This window comes from Pelophylax lessonae (genome assembly GCF_965119305.1).
Source record: "Pelophylax lessonae genome assembly, chromosome: 11".
Lineage (NCBI taxonomy): Eukaryota > Metazoa > Chordata > Amphibia > Anura > Ranidae > Pelophylax > Pelophylax lessonae.
In genome coordinates this window covers 29,362,355-29,385,431 of record NC_138778.1, presented here as the reverse complement: position 1 = coordinate 29,385,431, position 23,077 = coordinate 29,362,355, and the positions used below count along the sequence as shown (strand labels likewise).

The following is a 23,077-nucleotide window of genomic DNA, read 5'->3' as shown; positions in this document are numbered from 1 at the left end:
ATGTGCCTGTTATATTTGGTCAAACGTGTAATTAATTCACCCCTAATGTGATGGCTGCAACTGCTCCTATTTGGTGAGGTGTGTGTGATGTTAGCTGGTATTGATGATGTTGCTACGGGCAACTGGTATTCCAGGTTTGCATCGGTCAGTCTGGAGCACAGTCGACTCTTTGTGGTGGTAAGTTTTGAAAAGAAGTGGGTATAGCTGGTTGGTACTGCTGGCTCAGGCTAGTACTGTACTGTGGATACTGCTCGCTCAGGCTGGTACTGTACTGTGGATACTGCTGGCTCAGGCGGATACTGTTGTGGGTACTGCTGGCTGGTACTGCTGTGGGTATTACTGGCTCTTAGTACCCTCTTAATGCAGTGACCAATACCCCTTAATGCAGAGTGACTAGTGCATGGGGATTGGAGCGCCTCCCGGTTCTTCTGCTTACCCAGTGGGGAAGCCGTAATACGAAGACCAGCTCCTATGGTAGACATCACCACTGTGCTGTCTATCATAGGTAGGAGCCGATCCATGAGGTGAGACTTTGTAGGACAGCCTCCCCACCGGGTAAGCAGAAGAACCCTGTTCTTTGTGTAATCAGGAGGAGCTTGCCCTCCCCTTCCCCTCCAGAGGCAGCCCAATGGTAGGGCTGGCCCTGGGCGCCCATTTGTCCTCAGTCCGGGGACTGTCCCCAAAAACGTGGGATGTCTGGTCACCCTAGCACAGGGGGCCAGATCAGAAGACTTTGGGGGGCCGCAGGTTCCCCACCCCTGATTTACATCAACATTAACCACTTCAGCCCCGGAAGGATTTGACCCCTTCCTGACTAGGCCTTATTTTGCGATTCGGCACTGCTTTACTTTAAAGGACAATTGCGCGGTCGTGCGACGCTGTACCCAAACAAAATTTATGTCCTTTTATTTGCAATAGCCTTCTGATTTTTTTAAATTTTGATTTTTGGGGTGTCTGATGGAAATGAGTTATCAAACTACAGAGGGCTGAATTCAAACGATGTGGTATCCTTTCCTTCCTAACACATTGCCCAGTATAGATATCAGGCATGATATTGTTCCCCATTGCGCTCTGATGAGTTTTAAAAAAAATTTAAAAAGGAACACTTTGAGCAGTGTGCATGTGTACCCTCCCTCTCCAACCCCCCCTCTAGGCGGGCGCCGATACAGCTCCTCGCCAAGGGCGCCGGAGACCCTTGGTACGCCTCTGCTCAGAGGACACCAGTCGCTGTCAAATATGATAAGGCAGCACTGATGGCCACTAATGACGCCTTATGTTAATATTGTTAAAGTAGTGGTTTATATTTTTGCTACTTTTTCAGCATAAAGTCCCTTTCACATGGGCTGTCCGTTCAGGTCCACGTGTCAGTTTTTCAGGCGGACCTGATCGGACCTTGCATTGTCCCCTATGGAGCGGCAGGTGTCAGCAGTGACATGTCTGCTGCTACCCACCGCTATCTGTTCTGATCCTGCCTGCAAAATCCAGACAGATGGTGGTCCTATTTTCCATCCATCTGCTGGATCAGATGAAAATGGACTAGAGGGGGGGTGTATGTGGTGTGTCTCCTCCCCAACCCCCCCCAAATTTTCCCATACGAAATAGCGAACCCCCGGCTGAGCAAGCGGCTTTTGCAAAAAGCAGAAAAGAGGCACCTTCAACATTTAACAGTTTCAACTTCATGAGTGCATGTTTAGGGGTGGGGCAGGGTAGAGATTGGGTGGGGCAACTGGTGGCAAGTAACTCTTAAGGCCTGGCTCGTAGCTTTAGGGTTGATTTACTAACCACAGCATGTTCACTCTCAAAGTGAATTCTGGCTTAACAACTGAATTGACAATCATCCAAACATGTATTACATTTTTTCTTCCTCTTTACTTTGTGCATTACAGGGTTATCCTCGCTAGATGATATTATCTTGTTTACCTCATTCACTAAGAAAACTGGAAATGCAATTCAAATGTGAACATGCTCTTCCCTTTCAGTATATTAGGGTCACAGTCTATACCCACACCTTGACTAAATAGTCCTGCTGTTAGCTGTGCTCTTACACAGCAACGTTGGATCACATGAACAGTAAGCTGGTCACCATTTCATAGGTGTGTGCAATTTTGACATTTACCCAACACAACTTCATATTTTACCAAAATATTGAGTATTCAGTCGTGTGCACTAAAAGTTATTTTGCTGCATTTTTTTTTACTAAAAATGCGCATTTGGATAATAGCTGCATAAATATCACAGTATAAAAAATTTGCAACAGCCACCAATTTTTTCTCCAGGGTCTCTGCTTTCGGTAAATATATGTTTGATTGTTCCAAGTAAATTCAAGGAATACCGATTTTTATCATGTGTGAAAATGAAAAAGATTGCAAGTGGTTAATCTGTTTAGTCCCTACCATATCAAAACATATAACCTTCGCAAAAAATCAAGCACACAAGTAACAAGGCACTTTAAAAGTAAAGAAATCTGTATTGAGCTATATAGCAAAATATCTGGTTAAACATCTTTTTTCACAAAATATTAGAAAACTCTTCATTAGAAACATTGTCAAAAATCTGCAAATGGAAATTCAACAGGACCTTAAAAGTCTCTGAAATGGAACAGAAACATATTTTGTATGCTGTACACAGGCAAAGCATCTGGCTCCATCCCCTGGTTTTCAAAGAGACACCTGCCCCATGTAAGACGGCTTGGAGCGTTATTGCTGTATGGTCCCACATGGGCACCAACGCTATCGAAAATCCTGGATAGCAATGGACGGATTCACAGGCTAACAAGAATAAATAACTGTACCAACTGGCTGGCAATTACCCCACAGAACTGGTAGAACATTTGCTGGCAACACAAGAACAGGAAATGCGGGATTGCAGGGTATGACTGTTGATTTTTATCACAGGAAAATTTCAAGGTACAGCCATGGGGTCCGCATCAATCCCTTGGTCTTCTCACAGGCTGCTAAAAACTTCTTTTCGTTTGTTCCAGTCCATGGTGGGTGCCTTTTTCTGTGATCGCTTCTGGTGGGCTCGCTCCTTGGCTGCTGCCAGGGACAAATTAAGGTCAAGCGTTTCAATGCTTGGGACGGGGTTCGAGGCAGGTGCTGGGACGGAATCCTGAAGATCCTAAAACCAGAAAGGATTTACATTCAGAACAATGAAACATGGAATCTTGCCCAATAATAGTCCACAACACTCAGTCCCACTACCAATCAAAATTCATAATTTCAAACCCAACTCCAGGCAAATTACTTCAACTTTCCCACATAGTTTATAGTCACTGTGCTCCCCTGTCCCCAGGCTTTAAAGGAACCCCATTACCTATTACCATAACCAGCTCTGCTTTACAGTAAATTGTCAGTCTGAGCTCTGCTGTAAAGACTCAGGTACTTGTACACATTCAGGTACTTGCACAGCAAAGAAACGAATAAATTAAAAAAACAACCCAAAAAACTCATATTTATGTATATGCAGTAATCAAGTCGGAGCTAAAATTAATTTGTGTCTTTTCTATCTGCCTGGAGTTCAGATTTATATTAATGGGTATTTACTATGGAATATACAGATGTACCTTCTGCGCCTCCGGTAAAGGTGGGTTTTCTTCTGGTGCTGACTCTGGATTAGATACAAGCGAGTCCCGGGGACTATCATTCTCCAGGTACTCCGGCTTGTTCTCCTGTCAAGCAGAAGACCATATAAAAAGTATCCTATAAAACAATACTTAAAAAAGTAAACAAAAAAATAAACAGGCCATTAGGAGACCTTACCTTTTCTAGACTTCCATTAACCACTTTATCTGGCAGAGGACCTTAAAAAAAAAAAAAAAAAAAAACATTTTAGTATTCTGAAAGCTTACATACATCTACATTCAGAAGCATGTTAGAATGTTTAGAACACAGCAAGAAAACTATAGAGCAATTATGTTTTCTTGTTCAACCGGTGGAGTTTAAAAAAACGGGGTGGGACGGGACCAGATCCTCATTCAAATTGGCATTAATCGCATTGAGTTATTGTATTCTGAGAGGATGGACACTTCCTCGCCATCAGAATACACTGATCAGTGCGGCTCGCTATAACCTATAGGTTGTTGTGGCACAGATTGGCCAGGAAAAACCCATCAAGCTGGATGTATAGAAGTCAGTAGAACAAATTTTGTAAAACCAGCGTGCCTTTCCGTAGATCAAAATTGGACCTCCCTGCTGAATCAGCTGACACTCGATCCATGTTTGGCCAACCTAAATAAATAAAAAAAAAAAAATAAAAAAAAAACGCCTATCAGGTGCAAACTCCCAGCCAGTGGCTTTCGGACCCCTTCTTGGAGTGCAATACCGTAAGTGAACAGCTACAGAAGGGCTAAATTTGAAAAGCCAGTTTTTGGTCCTTCAGACTTTAGGGGGGTGTCAGCGAGAGTGCCCCATTGTTGGGCATCAGCAGGAGCATCTAGTATCAGTGGAAGGAAAAGTGCCCCAAGGGCCGGATAAAAAAGGCAAGCAAACGGCTGCAGTTAGGAGACCACTACTATAGTGTTAGGATTACATAATTCCATGTACCTAGAACCATAACGAGCAAGGAAGCCATTCATTGACGGCTTAGGATTTTAAATGCTGCATTGCAATCTAATGCCCTGTACACACTATCAGATTATCTGAAGACTTTTGTCTTCAGATTTACCTTTTCTATGTAGTGCAAGGGCCTGCCGGATTGCATACAAATTGAAAGTGTTTAGGTTTGACCTCATATGGTTTTGTTAAGTCTGCAGACAAAAGTCTTCAGATAATCTGATAGTGTGTACAGGGCATAAGGCTCCATGTACACGGGACGCTGGAAATGGCCGTTTAGGAGCAGTTGGGCGTTTTTTTTCAGAAGCCCCTGAACCCATCTACATTTTATCTTATCTGTCCATGTACACCAGGTCGTTTACAGTCATTTGCAGGCAGTTGCGTTCAGGGACTGTTTTTAGAACGCAATTATTTGCGTTCGAATGTGTGTTTCCCGGCGTTTCAAACGTATCTGAACGTGATGACCCGCGTTTAGCGTTCCGGTTTTTCCATTTTAAAGCGGAATAATTTTTTTGACCTCTAGGAACGCTTCTAAACGCAAACGCCGCTAAACGCGGGTACAAACGCAACCGAACGGACGTTTCAAACGTCCTAAAAATTCCAGCATTCAAAGGGACTTTTAACAATGTCCCGTGTACATGGAGCCTAAAAAAGTAGTTACTAATTCTGCTCTGCAATTTGGGAAAATAACTTTTTATCCAGTGGTATGCAAGTGCGCATTATATATATATATATATATATATATATATATATATATATATATATATATATATATATATATATATATATATATATATATATATATATATATATATATATATATATATATATATATACACACACATACATACATACATACATACATACACACATACATATATACACACATACATATATACACACATACATATATACATACATATATATATGCAAGGGGTATTTTTGCACCTTTTAGGGAGTATTTATTTTTTTGGAAAAGTTCTTCAAATACCTGAGACAGATCTATCTACACATGCGGGGTTATTGATAATTCATGTACACATGTAAAATCGTAATTACGTGCGGACAACCTAAAAAATTAGGGGGGTAATTGCTGACCATTGCCTTCATAAGGTGTATAGGAGACGGTCACTGCCCACTGGAACAAGACCAGTGGATTTTAGTTTGATGCGATCACTCAAACACACTCTTCATTCTAGAAGATTTAAAGAATCAGCCCCAGACACTACGACCCTGCCGTACATCAATAACTTTATATCAACCCAGGAGCTGTAACCGGTAAAAACTGAAAGCATCACTTGTATGTAAATATACAGTGTAAAAACAAAGTCACAGTATAGCCGTGTTGCGTACATAAAACTGATCCTGTTAAGTGAAGTAGGAGAGTATTTAGCCTGAAAAGAATTAGCAAGAGGATTACTGTCCGTCCCTATAGCAACCCAGAAAGCAGCAAAATGAACGTACGGTCAACCCTCCCCCCTCTCTTCCAACGCTAGAACTATAAAAATAATGAAACCATACAGGAAGATCTTTCGTGCTAAAGCATTCAGATTGCAAACGGTGTTCACTAGATGACCATTAGGAGACACGACTGCTAAGTTCACCGTCTGGCTATCTAGACAAAAAGTTTAGGAGTTGCCATGTGAACAAAAGAAAACAAAAACATTCGGCATCTACAGTCTTCTTGGCCGCTTACCACCCAGTATTCACATCCCTGGGGAGAGAGTCCAAGATCATGAAAAGGAGTAGACTTGCAGCTCAATACACCCTTTCAGACCTGGTTTCAGGGACACTCTTCAGAGAAGGGGTATGTAATGGAACATGCCATTTCAAGATTTATCCATGCAAGGCCTAAAACAGCCACTCAAAACAAGTTTGGATAATGATTCAGTGTAATCCAATATGGATATTTCCAAGTTAGGCAGAGGTTTTCCCCTTCTCAACCTTTTAAAGCGGAGTTCCACACTGGGACATTTTTTTTTAATAAAAATACCCCTGGGACAGTCAGGGCTAGTGCATTCCACAATGGCTAGCATCTGATCTGTCCCGGGTTGCACTTACCTGCAAGAAGAAATGCTTACCTTGAAAATGTATTCTCCAGCGCTGCCATCTCAGGTGTGGGCAGCTTGAAGCCAGCGCGATCCTCTTCTGTGTCCTCTTCCGTCTTCTTCGGTCCCACGATGCACTGCACCGGCCCCACCGTCACTTCCGGTGCGGCAGCGTCATCCCTGCACAGCTTCTGGGCATGCCCAAAAGCGGTTTAGCAAGGTATGACGGCGCCTGCACCGGAACTGACGTCTGGGCTGGTGCAGGCGCATTGATTCCTGGCAGCGATGACGTTCAGCTCCCAGGAATCAGTGCAAAGCCAGGAAGTGACGACTCGCCGTGGCCGCCGAGGGGAGGAAGAGGAAGGCAAGTATATTTTCTTCTAAACCAGGTAAGTAAAAAAAAAAAAATTGCGATTATCCATTTGTTTTTCAGGTGACCCGGAGCGAGAAGATGGAGGCAAGTTTAATTTTAGGGTGGAACTCCGCTTTAAGCACATTAACTGAGTGAGGGAGAGAATTACTGGAATGCTTGTCAGTGCCAGTGTGCAAAGGTGTGTTTCCCTTGTAAGAACACATCACCTGTAATGTTGAGTATTCTAAAAACCCGTGGATGTTGCCAAGTTGTTCCAAACTTTCTTTATTTTTTTTACATTCTTGAGGCACCCCATTCTAAACTTAAAAAAAAAATGAAACCAAGGGTGCCTTGACTGAAAAAGGATGAGAAACTGCTAGAGTAGAATCATGAGGTTGTATCTGTATGAACTTCAGCTGTCTTTCACGTCCTCATTTCCCACGCCGAATGCTACCACTGTCCAAGGTCTCCTTTAAAAATGTATTTTCTTCTAATAGACACTATATTGTCAGAAGTATTGGGACGCCTGCCTTTACATGCACATGAACTTGAATGGCATCCCAGTCTTTGTCCGTAGGGTTCAATATTGTGTTGGCACACCCTTTGCAGCGATTAACAGCTTCAACTCTTCTGGGAAGGCTGTCCACAAGGTTTAGGAGTGTGTGCATGGGAATGTTTGCCCATTCTTTTAGAAGTGCATTTGTGAGGTCAGGCACTGATGTTGGATGAGAAGAAGACCTGGCTCGCAGTCTCCACTCCAATTATCACAAAGATTTTCTATTGGGTTGAGGTCAGGACACTGCAGGCCAGGCCAAATTCCTCCACCCCAAACTCGCTCATCCATGTCTCTATGGACCTTGCTTTGTGCACTGGTGCGCAGTCATGTTGGAATAGGAAGAGGCCATCCTGAAACTATTCCCTCAAAGTTGGGAACATGAAACTGGCCAAAAGGTCTTGGTATGTTGACGCCTTAAGAGTTGCCTTCACTGGAACTAAAGGGCCAGGCCCAACCCCTAAAGAACAACCTCACAATAACCCCCTTCTCCCACCAAACGGATTTGGACTAGTGCACAAAGCAAGGTCCATAAAGGCATGAATGTGCACATTTGGGGTTAGGGAACTTGACTGGCCTGCACAGAGTCCTGACCTCAAGTCAACAGAACACCTTTGGGATGAATTACAGCGATGACTGCGAGCCAGGCCTTCTCAAACTAAAATCAATGCCTGACCTCACAAATGCACTTTTGGAAGAAAGGTCAAACCCTCCCATAGCTACTCCCAAACCTTGTGGACAGCCTTTCCAGAAGAGTTGAAGCTGTTATAGCTGCAAAGGGTGGGCCAACTCAATATTGAACCCTATGGACGAAGGCTGGGATGCCATGTCTGTTAAGGCAGGTGTCCCTATATAGTGCATTTTATTGCATTAATAGCAGAAGTATAAACCCATAACAAAATGCAATATACACCTTTATGGTTATCCAACAGAAAGCTGACCACCTCTGTGCTTTAACTTATTAGTGCACAACAGCCCATTAGCGTATATTTGTTTTTATTCTTTTCTTTGTATGCTATGAGGGCTGTGGCCGAAACGCATTAGCAGATATGGACACTCAAAGCCGTTGTGCACCAATAAAAGTTTGTTGAAGCACCATGTGGCCAGCTTTCTGTTGGATACATTTATGGTGGACTTCTCAGCCTGGGAACTGCTACTCTACTCTTACATTGTTCATACAGCAGTATAGCTTGGGAGAGTTTTGTATGTGTACACATATATGGTGTCATGAGCCAACATAGCAAGGCATCAGTCCTCTATGATCAAAAAGGTTTAAAGGATGTGAATTGACTAATTTATTAAACTGAATGAATGGATCATTTATTCAGAGAAGTAACAAATCCGATGCTATGCAAAGCAGTAGGGGTAAGCAGAAATTAGGACTACAGAGTGGAAATCCAACCACAGGAAAATACACTGCTCAAAAAAATTAAAGGAACACTTTAACAGAGTATAGCATCAAGTCAACTAAACTCCTGGGATATGGATCTCAAGTAGCAGAGGGGGTTGTATCAGTTTCAGCTGCTTTGGTGTTAATAAAATTAACAGGTGCACTAGATGGGCAACAATGAGGCGACTCCCAAAACAGAATGGTTTTTGGTTTTACAGGTGGAGGCCCACTGACTTTCCCCCTACTCCTCTTTTCTGACTTTTTTTTCCACTAGTTTTGCATTTGGCTAGGGTCAGTGTCACAAACGACAAAAAAAAAAAAAAAAAAAAAAAAAAAAAAAAAACACAACTTACAAGTTGGTTTCAAACTTGAGCTACATGCCTTAGCAGTTAACGACTGCTCAAAGATGATACATAGGCGATTGAGGGCAACAAAGACTCTTTTCAGTCATTTCGAGTATAGACCTTGCTTTTGCTGCCTCTTGGGCGACAACTTCATATAGATGGGGGGGGGTAATAAAGCACTATGGATTTAAACTGGCTGCAACCTGCAATATTGCATGCCCAGCAAAGGCTACAACAAACCACTTGTCTACAGCAAAGAAACAACCCATGAAAATAATAAAGTCTGTCCAGCACCAGTTTAAATAAAATTCTCTTCTAGCAGGAATAGAGATCCAGATGATTTTTTATCAAAGCGGTCAAACAGCAGAAATACTCTTGTGAAGGTAGTTGCGTTCTCTATAGAACGCAAAAATGCTCCACTGCCCCCAGTTTTAACACTGCACAATTCCCTGTACAGTCCATAGGAGAAAAAAAAAAAATAACACGACAAAGTATCTTTGGCTTTTGTTACAATCTAATCTGACCATCTGCAGTGACAGAAGCTATAATAGTAAATTAAGATAGTATATAAATTATAAAGATTTGCAAAGTCATACAAATTGATCACTATATACACCAGCTATTCTCAATCAAGGTTCCATAAAACCCTCAAGTTCCAGAGGTTGCTGGGTGTTCCTTGAGCTGTACCCGATTAATACCCCATTTGATGGGGTCTGCACTGTTCTGGAGCCACACTTGGAAGAACTAGTGGCATGATACCAATGGCCTTTTAACTATAAAGGGGCATTCTTCACACTGATCATCAATGCAAGGTACATTCCCCCCCATTAAAATGGAAGTTTAGCCAAACCCAAATGTGAAACCTATTCGCAGCCCCATTCTAAGCCTAAACTATCTAACCTTGTAAAGAAAAGATCGCTATACTTACCTATCCTAAACCCGCTTCGTCTCCAGCAGTGGCTTTTGTGTAGGGAAAACGGCTGGGAAATAAATAGGAGAGGACATCACCCATAGACTTGCTATGGGGCATCCCTTGTCAGCTTCCTCTGCTCTACACAGAAGCCTCTGCCGACAGCTCAGCCTGGGCCGACAGGAACGGCTTCAGAATAGGTGTATATAGCGATCTTTCTCTACAGGATTAGAATGGGGCTGGGAAGAGGTTTAGCTGAACTTCCACTTTAACTTATGCTGGCCATACACGCACAGAATTCCAGCTGTTTTAGGAAAGATCGTTCGAAAATTAGGCCGTTAGTGAACACAAGTTAACCGACGATTTTGATCGTGTGCCCAGGTAATGCCGTTGGATCCATAGTGAAAACTTATCGTTTCTACGAAAGTTTACGTGTATGGTAAAATTGAAACGAAAATATTCTGACTCATATTGTGCATGTTATCGAACGATTATGATCATGAAAACGATTATGTAAAAGTTTAGAATCATGAAAACTACTGTATTTTCTGGCGTATAAGACTACTTTTGAACCTCAAAAAAATCCCCCAAAAATGGGGGGTCGTCTTATACGCTGAGTATAATATTTTCAAGGTAACCTAAGTATAAGTATTACCGGTAGATGAAAATTAGGGGGGTCGTCTTATACGCCGGAAAATACGGTATGTAAAAAAAGAGTTTATTCTGCAAGTTAGTGGCCAATTCGCTTTTGACCGACGAATTGTTCAGTCTGCACAAACGGCTGAAATTCTGTGCGTGTATGGCCAGCATAAGTTTGTAGAGCATTTACTGGTACTCTCACTTGGAAAACCCAATATTTACCATCTGTATGATAGAGCGTGAACATTACTCTACAGCAGAAAGTCAAAGGTCTAGACACATTTAAGGATTTAGAAGAGTAACATTTAAATTGACTATGGCCAAACTTTTGTGGACACCCATCATAGCTATATAAACTGAAGCATTCCAAAATGAAGGGCATTTTCATGGAGTGGTTACTCTTCCCACCCCATTGTGGCCATAACAGTTTCCACTCTTCTGGGAAGGCTTTCTGCAAGATTTTGGGGTGTGTGGCCATGTGTGCGCAAATGCCAAACGAACATTTGTGAGATCCGGTACAGATATTGGATGAGAAGTCCTGGCTCGCTATTGGCATACCAATTCTTCCAAGAGCCGTTCAGTAGGGTTGAGGTCAGGTACTGTTTGCAAGCCACTTGATTTCCTCCACACCAAACTCATCAAATGAGGTCTATATGGGAGGTGGCTTTGTGCAGTCATGCCAAAAACAGAAAATGGACTTTCCCCAAACTGTTCACTTGTGTAGTTAGGCAGCGAACAATCGTATAGTTGTAGCTAGGGATGCACCGAAATGAAATTCTTGGCCGAAGCCGAATAATAATAAAATGCTTGGCCGAAGGCCGAATACCGAACGCGGTGTTTCGCATTTTTTAACATAAAATATGCCCATTAGCGTGCCCCTTAACATAAAATATGCCCATCAGAGTGCCCCTTAACATAAAATATGCTCATCAGAGTGCCCCTTAACATAAAATATGCTCATCAGAGTGCCCCTTAACATAAAATATGCTCATCAGCATGTCCCTTAGCATAAAATAAGGGGCACGCTGATGGGCTCATTTTATGTTAGGGGGCACTCTGATGGGCACATTTTATGTTAGGGGGCACTCTGATGGGCACATTTTATGTCAGGGGGCACTCTGATGGGCAAAACAAAACATTTAAATCAGCATTGCTCTTAACATAAAATATGCCCATTAGCGTGCCCCTTAAAATGAAATATGCCCATCAGAGTGCCCCTTAACATAAAATATGCTCATCAGCATGTCCCTTAGCATAAAATAAGGGGCACGCTGATGGCCACATTTTATGTCAAGGGGCACTTTATAGGGCACTGTGGCAACAACATATGGCAGTCTGCACACTAATGCTTGTGCAGCTGCCAGCAACTGTATTCTTCTCTCCCAAATGTGCTCAGCTGCACATCACATACCTCTATAACTGCAGCCAGAGCCAAATGCCGCGAACAGGGGGGGCGGGGCGTGGACCAAGTGTGAAGGAGCCGCCAGTCAGGAGCAGGGGGCGGGACGCGCGCGTGACGTCACACCCCCCTACGCGGCCGGACAGGACACCAGCGGGAAGGGAGCCGCGAGCCGCGGTCAGGGCGGAAGCTACAGAGAATGCATACATATCAGAGGGTTACTGCAGAGGACATAATAGAGGACCGCGAGCCGCAATGAGGTGAGAGACATTGTTCGGCTTAAATTATTCGGCCTTTTGATTTATTCGGCCGAACACCGAAAGTGCCATTTTCCCTATTTTCGGCCGAATAATGTTCGGCCGCCGATTATTCGGTGCATCCCTAGTTGTAGCGATAACAGTACTCTTCCCTGGAAACACCTGAACTCAACCATTTGGAAGAGGATTCACATACTTTTTGGCCATATAGCAGGTTGCTATAAAAAAGCAGAAAATAACATTTTCCAAAAATTATGAACAAGTGCTGGACAATGTGCTCTTGTGTTGAGGGAAAACCACCATTGATAAAATCATTTGTCTGAGGACCTGGTGATGACCGCGCAGGGCAGGAGGGAACAATACTCGGCGACTTGGGGATGTTGGAATATGTTCATCCTTTCGGAGGAAGGCAGGGCACTACAGGATGCTGCCTGAACCTTGAACACTGCGAACTCGGAAGACCGCACGGGATCCACCCGGAACCCTTCATGCTCTCCTCCCTTTTTTCTGTCCCGCTTAACTGTTGTCTTATTTCCTGCCACTTTGCCCCCCCCGTCCCCACCATTCCCCCCCCCCCCCATGACATACATTATATAACTTCATTCTACCCATCATATCGTTTTCCCGGTGAGAAACGTTTCTGTGTATTTACCTCAAGCACTGCATACTGAGGCATATATACCTCGATGCCCATCTTTATGTGGATGTTCTGACCCACAACTCTGTGCCTGTGCTGATGTGCACGGTGACCGCACTTTGTCGGTCTACACGCTTAAGTGATTACGCAAGTCCTCCTTTCACTGTTTCTCCTTTTGAAATGTTGATCGTCTAAGTAATGCTTTTCTCACTGACCTGCAGTCAGTTATGTTTCGGTCATACTGCACTTACTAATGTTCCCATATGTGACTCTTGTTTGTTGCTTTTGAATATTTCAATAAAAAAAAAAAAATCCATTTGTCTCAAGTAAATACATTTTAGAAGAAAAGATCCGAGCAGATTGTTAGTGGAGCAAAGTGCAGAAATCTTGCTCACCTCCCCCCCATGTACGCAACAGAGATGTGAATCCGGTACACTGAATCCCTATAATCCAGCTAAGTAGATTGTAGAGGAGGGGGAAGCATGCTGTTAGCATCTCACAATCCAATTTTACCAACCTGACAGGTGTTGTCGCCCCGGGGTCACATGACATTCCTGGAAGTATTGGTCTGCCTCAGGATCCACCACCAACAGCGTTGTCTCCTCGCCCCCGGCCTTGATGGCACCCACCACATCTCCGTGCTGTTTGCCCACCATGCTTTCACCGTTCACCTGCAGGAAAATAACCAGAGAAAGTGCTGTCAGGTGGAAATGCTGCTTGGTTAAGTTCTACCAAATGACTGACCAGGCTCCTATCTTATCCACCTTTCTCTATCAGGATAGGCGTCACCTGTTTTTATCCCAGTGAATACTTGTTGCCTGGTAACCTTATCCAAGTAGAGGAGCATACCTCAATGATGCGATCCTTTGGCAAAAGTCCAGCCTGCTCGGCGGGTGAATCAGGATCCACAGCCCGGATGTACTGCCCTGGGTGATTTTTGTCACTGTGGAGGTTAAATCCATATCCATTCGGTCCCTTCTTCATGGTGCAAAGCCTGGGGCGGTATTCCTTCTGAGGAGAAACAAAGGGGTGACGGGTTAAGGCTACAGACGGCAGGTTAGATTTGTGGTCCTATCACAATATAATAGCCCTGACTTCTCCCCCCCCCAGGATACTGCAACCAGTGAGCATACTGTGGTCTTGCCGTCACTGGAAGCTGCTCGGTGACCCTACCCTGATTGGCAGCAATGCCTGGCATCTTCCATTCACAAATAAAGAAGGCCTAATTATCCAGTTACAAATGCTAAGCCTCAGCACAGGCGGAGATTAAAAACTTAAACAGATCCAGTCATGAATGGGCATTTATAAGAAATTAAATCTCCACTATTATGTTATAACAAAAGTACATACTTACCTCTCAGGGATACTTAAAGCGGAGTTCCGGCCACAGAATTTTTTTTTTTTTTTATGTCCCCCAAACACTGACCCTCCGACCTCTATATATCCGCTAATCCTTTTTTATACAGTGGAATAATATTTCTGCAAGCATAAAATCTTTTTTTAAGCAGAGCGCCGCCATCTTTGTGCTGGTTCGCCGAGTCCGCTGTGGGAAAATATGTGCCCTGCTTCCTGGTTGTAGGGGGCGGAGGCCGGTGAATCCAGTGCGAAATCTCGCGCATGCCCAGTACTATGCAATCGGCATAGTATAGGGATGCCCATCATCGCATTATTTCCTGTTTGGAAATAACACGATGAGAGGAGCAGCCGGCCGCCTACGTCACTGCCAATTGCATCCTGGGAGCGACGAGTAAGATCCCAGGACGCATTGCGGGACAGGAAGTGACGGCGCGGGCCGCGGAAGGAGGAAGTGGATGTAAAGGAGAGTATATTATCCTCTGAAAAAAAAGAAAAAAACCCCGGGAATATCCAATTCTGGCTCACGGAAGGATAGGATAAGGAAGCGGATGCCATAAAATGTAAAATGCATGATTTTCTGCCCGGAACTCCGCTTTAAAGTGGAACATTGCGTCTGCGCACCACCAACCAAATCAATCCTTGCCTCTATTAAACCAAAAGCCACTGAAGGTACCACATCCAATAGTTTAAATGTGAACACCACGTGGAATGGGACTTTCAAGGCAACACATATTACCACTCCTACATAAAAGAAAATATATTTTTATTATTAGGATTGTGTCAATACCGAGTATTTTCACGAGTACTCGTGAAAATGCTCAGATCTCTGAAATACCTTTGTGGTGTGGTTTGAGCCCATACAAAAATGAATGGGTTCAAATCACATAGGAAAAAAAAAAAATTGTATAATTTGTACAGGAATGTGGTGCGATTCCTGTCCAAATCACGTGCAGTTTCCCGCACTTCTCGTCAGGGATAATTTGGATAAACACAAGTACACATAAAACAGATAAGGTGTATTGAAAACTACCACACATTGCATCTTCGAAATATGTCCATCTTATGTCAATTAGCCCCAACGCGTTTAAACTCCCGAGTAGAAGTCTTCCTCAGGGGGTTTGACTAGAGCAGGGGGGTCTCCAAACTGCAGCCCTTTGCTTGGCTTTATCCAGCCCTTGGGGCACTTTCTTTCCACTGATGCAATACACTATTCATGGACCCCAACAAAGGGGCATAATTGCTGTTACTAACAGAGGACTATTTGTCCAACTGACACCAACAAATGGGACACTATCCCTCACCCTAATGCCAAAGCTGCACGGTTTACTCCCACTGATGCCAGTACAATTTCTACTCCCAATGGCCACAGTCCGGCCCCCCTAAAGTTTGAAGGACAGGTAACTGGCCCTTTTAGAAAGTTTGGAGACCCCTGGAATAGAGAGATAGGATAATTACAGTTTTTAACATGACAAAGGAGGAGTGCATTTCCAAAACCCCTGGTGTACTGGTTGACATGGAAATTTTTGGAGACCTTGAAAACCTTGAAAATCCCTTTAGGGGTTTTAGGTTTTTGCCTTGGATCCTTCTGAGTGACATAAGCAAGCTTCCCAGGGGTCTGACCATTATAGGTTTCTGTTGAATGAACATGGGTGTACCATCGCCATTCTAGATGTGTGGGTCTATATTGTTCAGGAATACCAGGTGGAATTCTGACCGCATCACTTTTTTGTGGGAGAATTCTTCTGAGGCGGAAGTTTGGGCATCCTTTGTGCCATACCAAGTTTACATCTTGGGTTTTTTTGGAAATACACTCATCCTACTTTCTCATGTAGGAATCAAATTATCCCAGCACTCCATTCTCTAGGTGTCGAAACGTGTTGGGAGGCCAATTGACAGAAGATAGACATATTTTCTCTATTGAAGATGCGATGTGTGGTGGTTTTCACTATGCATTAATCTATTTTGTGCATATTTTATCAAAATTATTCAAACCTTTTTGGCACTACTTTTTAAAGGATGTATGGTAATAAAAAGTAATCTCATGTAGAATTATTGTCCTGCACTGCCTTGAAAGTCCAATTCCACACGTTCAACCACTTCTCACAAGCCAACATACCTGTACATCAGCTTGAAGTAGTTGTACAGGGGTGATGCTGGCAACTAGAGGCATCACCCCAGTACCTATTTTTTTAGAGCCGGTGGTCAGCTTTCCAATAATAACCGATGCGGCTCAGCAGCCGCTCAGCCGTTCTAACAGTGAGCGGGAGGGGACATTTAGAAGCAGTTTTGGGCTTCGATTGGGTCTCCGATTAAGTAACCTGGAAGCGACGTCACTTCCAGTTCACTTGGCTGCCAATGGCGCCGATTTTTAAAAAGTGACCGTATTAAAAAAAATGTGCCGATTTTGGCTTTTTGAATACTTTGAAGGGCAGTGGAGGGGTTTGGGGTCTTTTAGGATCTTTGGGATCTAAGGATTGGTAAGCTGTAATAAAGGTTTGTTTTTGAATGCTCAGAAAACCCAAGGGTTTAGGTTTGTGTCTTAAGATGGACAAGTGCATCTTTATATAAATTAGACCGTGTTAGCACATGGACCGTCCACTGACTTGTGAATCCAAGGGCACAAAATGTAGAAAAAAAAAAAACACTAAACTTTCCAGTATAGGTCTTCAGTCAGTCAGGATTATGTCAGGTAATAGTGTACAGTAAGACTTCAGGAGAGGTTATCAAAAGGTCCCGTGTACATGAACACTGGAACTTCACAGCTAGTAACCGGTGGTTAAAATTGTCCATTTTACTGCATTTCCATGCCGCATTTAAACGAGTATTTACACTGTAAAATGGTCAGAAATGTACCCCTTTGAACACACCTATAAACTAAATGCTTATAAACGATGAGTTACTGTGTTTGCACACAACAACAAGAATTTGGCATTTCAAATGGCAATAAACTTCTGTCTGAATGCATTTTTTGCTTTAGAGGCAGTTGAATTGGCATTTTTTTTTTTTTTTTAAAACTATAAACGTCTCAGTGTACACCGAGGCTCCATGTACACGGGACGTTGTAAATGGCCATTTAGGAGCAGTTGGGCATTTTTCCCAAGAAGTCCCTGAACCCACCTACATTTTATCTTATCTGTCCATGTACACTGAGTCGTTTAGTCATTTGCAGGCAGTTGAGTTCAGGGACGTTTTTTGGAAAGCAATTATTTGCGTTCGAACGTGTGTTTCCCAGCATTTCAAACGCAAAAACGCGACCGAACATGACTCGCGTTTAGAGCTCGTGTTTTTCCATTTTAAAAGGGGAATGATTTTTTTTTTACCTCTAGGAACGGTTCTAAATGCAAACGCCCGCTAAACGCGGGTGCAAAACTGACGTTTTAAACTTCCTAAAAATTCCAGCATTCAAAAGGGACTTTTAGGGTCCATTCACACTAACGCGACTTGGTCGGTGGGTCGCTCGCCATTGATTAGCACAGGACCCATTCTAATAGGAGCGACACAAGTTGCTCCCAACTTAGAAAAAGGGTCCTGTACTACTTTGGGGCGACTTGCATTGACTTCAATTATATGAAGTCCATGCATGTCGTGCCGAGGTCGTGGTGCACACTGTGCACCGCGACCTCACAGATCGCCCCAGCAAGGCGTGTCACCCGTCTGCATGGGCTCTTAAAGTCCCGTGTACATGAAGCCTTACAGACAAGATAACCGGAGAGTTCAGGGGCTGCTGAAAAAAAAAAAAAGCCCAACTGCTCCTAAACGTTTATCAGCAGCAGCGTACATTAGGCCTAAAGCTGTAGATCAGGGGTCTTCAACTATGGCCCTCCAGTTTTTCAGGAACTACAATTCCCATCATGCCTAGTCATGTCTGTGAAAGTCAGAGTTTTACAAAGCCTCATGGGATGTGTAGTTCCGCTACAGAAACAGCTAGAGGGCCGTAGTTTGAGGATCCCTGTTGTAGATTATCAAAATTTGGCCAGGGATTCCTCAGTCCACCTTGTTTGTGTGGATGGAGGAATCTTCGCTTTTTCGTTGTTCAGCCCACTGGTTGAGCAAAAAAAAGGAACCATCTATGGGCAGCCCAGGAAGCATTTGTTCAGCTGTCTTGGTGTAGATTTACTGCCCTCTGAACTTCTGCTACACTGATATGAATCCTGTATGACTAAAGCACTCAAATCCCAGAGTTCTGTCAGCTTGCTTCACCCCTTGAACACCAGGACATTTATATACATGATATTGTCAAAAGTATTGGGACGCCTGCCTTTTACATGAACTGTAATGGCATCCCAGTCTTAGTCCGTAGGGTTTAATATTGAGTTGGCCCACCCTTTGCAGCTATAGGAGATAGGTTCCGGAACATTTACTGCAGCAGACCGGCCCACCTGCGCGAACCAAAGTAGCCCTACGTCGGTCGTGGGCTTGGTGCTGGGGGGTGAGCTCCTGCCCTCATTATGCTGTGGGGATGCCGAAGCACGGGGCCAACCGCGATGGCTCCCTGCTGAGAGGACGGTATGTTGTTGTAAACACAGCTGACCGTTCTCTGAAATCATCAGAGTGCCTGTGATCTTTCTCTATAGGATCACAGGTCTCTATGGTCATTTCAGAAGCCCCCCCCCCAGAGTTAGAAAACACTCCCCTAGGCTCACATTTAACCCTTTGATGACCCCTAGGTTAACCCCTTCCCTGCCAGTAACATTACTACAGTAACAGGGCATATTTTTAGCACCGATTACTGTAGTAAGGTCACTGGTTCCCCCAAAACTGTCAAAAAGGTCAGTTAGGGGGTCCGATCTGTCTGCCGCAGTGTCACAGTCAAAAAAAAAAAAAAAAAGTTCGCAGACCACCATTACTAGTAAAACAAATATCTAAAAATGACAAATATAAATCTTTCCCCTAGTTAGTAGATGCGATAACTTTTGCGCAAACCAATCAAAATACACTTATTGCAAATTTTTTTTTTTTTTTACCACCAAATATGTAGCAGAATACAAAATTGGTCTAAAAAAAAAAAAAAAAAATGAAAATTTATTTTTTTGGGGGGGGGGGGGGGGGGGATGTTATATAGCAGAATGCGAAAAATAAGTTTTCCGAATTGTCGCTCTTGTTTGTAGTGCAAAAAAAAAAAATTGGGTACAGTGTCGCACGACCGCACAATTTTCCGTTAAAAGTAACACAATGCCGACTTGCAAAAAATGCCCACACACATACTTCTGGGTAGAGGTGATTACACAGCTGAAGCCGTTCAGCAGGTGAAGGGGACTCAACGATCACTAGGCAGACAGAACTAATCTGCCCATGTAAACAAGGCAGATTGCCATTCTGACTGGAGGGAAGGGATGGATTTGGTGTTCCTGCAAAGCAGGGAATAAATAGTAAAGCACCTCACACAGTACACAAACACTGGCTAGGCACTGATCGCCCCTGATGTTAGCCCCTTCCCAGCCAGTGTCATTAGTACAGTGACCGTGCATATTTTTATCACTGTATTAGGGTTACTGGTTCCCAAAAAGCATCCGTGTCCGATTGTCCACCGTAATATCATAGTCCAGCTATAAGTCTGATCGCCGCCATTACTAGTATTTAAAAAAAAAATAAATTCCATAAATATATCTTCTAGTTTGGAGACGCTATATTTTGTTGCACAAACCATTCAATAAACGTTTGAACATACACACCTAAACTGATGAATGAATTTGATTTTCCTTCAATTTTTTTTATTAGATCGGTTTATAGCAGAAAGTCTCTCCCCCATCCCCCCCCCCCACAAAATAATCAGTCTGTTAATAGCAGAAAGTAAAAGCACAGAGGTGATCAAATAAAAAATTGCAATTGCATGACTATGCAATTGTCAGTTAAAGTAAAGCCGTGCTGTATTGCAAAAAATGGTCATGGAGAAGTGATGGTAAATCTTCCATAGGTCAAGTGGTTAAAACTTTCACAGCAAGCTGGAATCTGATTGGTGGCCATGAAAAATTTATAGAAACCACCTTTCCTTTTAATCTCTAGCTATGAGAGACCGCAGGGAGGGCGTGTTAGCAAACTCCTCTCCTATCTCACAAGCAGGCGATCTAAAAAAAAAAAACCACGAGAAAAAAAAAAAAGGGTGGACTGGTACACTGGCAAAGCCTGGATTAAAAACGGAGCACATTCATCCTGCCCAGTGCTGTTCGTATTTTATCCAAGTACACATCTCAAAGCTGAATTTCCCCATTTTGACTGCAGATTGCCTACAAATTAACTGACTTTCGTTCTAAACTTGAAAGCAATGGGTGCTCAACCTGTGGCCCTCCGGCTGTTGAAGCTACAAATCCCATGAGGCATTGCAAGCCACTGACATTTACAAGTGTGCCTTCCAAAGCTGCATGATGGGATTTGTAGTTCCCCAACAGCTGGAGGGCCACAGGTTGAGCACCGATGTTCTAAAAAACATGCGTCAAACACAAGGCCAGCAGGCCGAATGCAGCCCCCTAGGCCATTTCATGTGGCCCTTGCACATCTCCTGCAGCTGTGGCGCCCCCCCTTGTCTCTGCCCCCACCTCATCTCAGGATCTCAGGTTGCAGCAGAGAGGACAGAACTACTTTTCCAGATCATGTTCTCACCCCTTCTCAGCAGTCTGCAGCAGAGAGGAGGGCAGAACTCCTGCTACAGATCCTGCACCTCTGTGCAGCCACAACACCACCTTCCCTCTGCCTCTCCTGGTCTTGAATTCAGCAGACTCTGCAAGCTGACTCCAGCCCCCCCCCCCCCGGTCCTCCTCCAAACCTTGAACTTCTTCCCAGATCCACCCGCATCTTCTTCCTGGTAGTAGCATAAGTTAATTAAGGGGGTGCATTGTTTTGTAGGGAAGGGTGGGTGACTCTTGACATCTCATGTAAGGGGGGGATGTGGGGTGCTCTGGAAATCTAATCTTACAGATATAACCGGCCCTTTGAGGGCAACCATAATGCCGTTGCGGCCCATGATGAAATGGAGTCTGACACCCCTGTTCTAAAGCCTCAAGTTTTCTCACCTTAATGCAATCTAAAGCCATTGGCTCCCGCTGCTGTCAATCCAATCCTGTGACAGGGGAGTGGGGGACAGGCCCGAGTCCCACTGTGTCAATGGATGCAGCAGTAGGACTCAGGAGCAAGCCTGCATGGGTGCCCCCGGGGAATGCAGTTTTCCACTGGGCACCCGAGGAAAAAGGGGCCTGGCATGATGGCGGGGGGGCCCCAGAATGGGATCGGGGCTGCTCTATGCATAACCATTGCACAGAGCAGGCAGGTATAGACATGCGTTTTTTTTTTTTTAAATATATACAAGGATGAAGGTTTATCACCACTTAACATATGGCCTCCTCACTGTCAAATGTCTCTGAAAAGCAGCCTAAGAATGGGTTGCTTTTTAGAGGTGCAGCAGCTCTTGCTGCTATTGGAATACAGCTAGAGCTGCACGATTAAAAAAATAAACAAAGGGGGGGGGGGCTGGTTTCTTTAAAGAATGATAAATGGCATAGTGCCTAAGCAGTGTAATCTGTCCCATTCTATGCTGTAAAATACCTGGTTGATCCTGCCTGTTCCTGTGTCTACCTATGTGCTGACAACGGTAATCGTGGCTGCTGATCCCCAATACCGTCGTCAGTTTACATGCCTCAGTCATCCTGCTGTGTGTTCTGAATCAGACCGACGGCGGTGAGAGCCGGCGGTGCGGAGGACGGTCTATGTGGACAGCTTTACCCCAGATGCCTGCATACTTAGATGTGCCTCTTTTAATCAACCATGTGAGTTGCTAAATGTTGAACCTTCATTAAATGTAGACATTTTGCTACACTTAGTCCCCGTTCACACTAAGGCGACCTGGTCGCCTCACAGGTCGCCTTCCATAGGGAAGCTGCGGACCCGTTCTAATAGGAGCGACACAAGTTGCTCCGACTTAGAAAAAGGGTCCGGAGCTTCTTTGGGGCGACCACAATAGACTTCAATGTTATGAAGTCCGTCGCGGCCGCTCCGATGTCGCGGCGCGCTGCTCGCACCGCGACCTCGGAGGTCGCCCCCCCCAAGTCGGATCGCGGCAATGTGAACGGGGCCTCAGTGGAGTCTCTTCTCTTTTATACTCTGTGGCTCCTGCTGGATTTTCCTTCTAATCCCTTGTGGAGGCTCCATTTGTGGATGAACATTTTATGGTTACACAACCTATCACATTGCTATAATCTTTTTAGATGGACTATAAACTGAAGGACTTAGAAATTTTAGATGATTTGTTCCACAACAATTTTTTATTTCTTATTGGGAAATTTGCTTGGATACAAGAGAGCTTTGGATTACAAGCAGGTTTTCGGAACAAATTATGCTCGCAAGCCAAGGTACTAACACACACACACACACACACGGGTTCTCTAATGAGAAAAGTGGGGGGGGGGGGTCTTTAGACCTCCCCTGAAGCTAAAGGAGTCTCCCTTAGCTTCTTCCCTGGACACGGCAGCTGGAGAGCTACAGCATAACTGAGAAGTGACGCAATACACATCGCTTCCGGGTTACTAGGTAGTAGAGCTGCACGATTCTGGCCAAAATGAGAATCACGATTTTTTAGCTTGGAATAAAGATCACGATTCTCTCACGATTCTCTGTGTAACAAAAAAAATTGGGATAACTTTACTGTTACGTTT

General features: G+C 44.0%; 1 protein-coding gene across 1 annotated transcript in view; it reads right to left on the bottom strand.

The window, feature by feature from the left end:
• Positions 1-2,447: 2,447 nt before the first annotated feature.
• NHERF1 (NHERF family PDZ scaffold protein 1) overlaps positions 2,448-23,077 on the bottom strand; it is a 58,569-nt gene continuing 37,939 nt past the window's right edge. The window contains exons 3-7 of the mRNA XM_082271313.1: positions 13,929-14,090; positions 13,597-13,750; positions 3,759-3,799; positions 3,563-3,667; positions 2,448-3,117 (exon numbers count right to left, since the gene is read on the bottom strand). Coding sequence (XP_082127439.1) covers positions 2,944-3,117; positions 3,563-3,667; positions 3,759-3,799; positions 13,597-13,750; positions 13,929-14,090 — 636 coding nt within the window. The 3' untranslated portion in view covers positions 2,448-2,943. The remainder of the gene's footprint in view (positions 3,118-3,562; positions 3,668-3,758; positions 3,800-13,596; positions 13,751-13,928; positions 14,091-23,077) is intronic.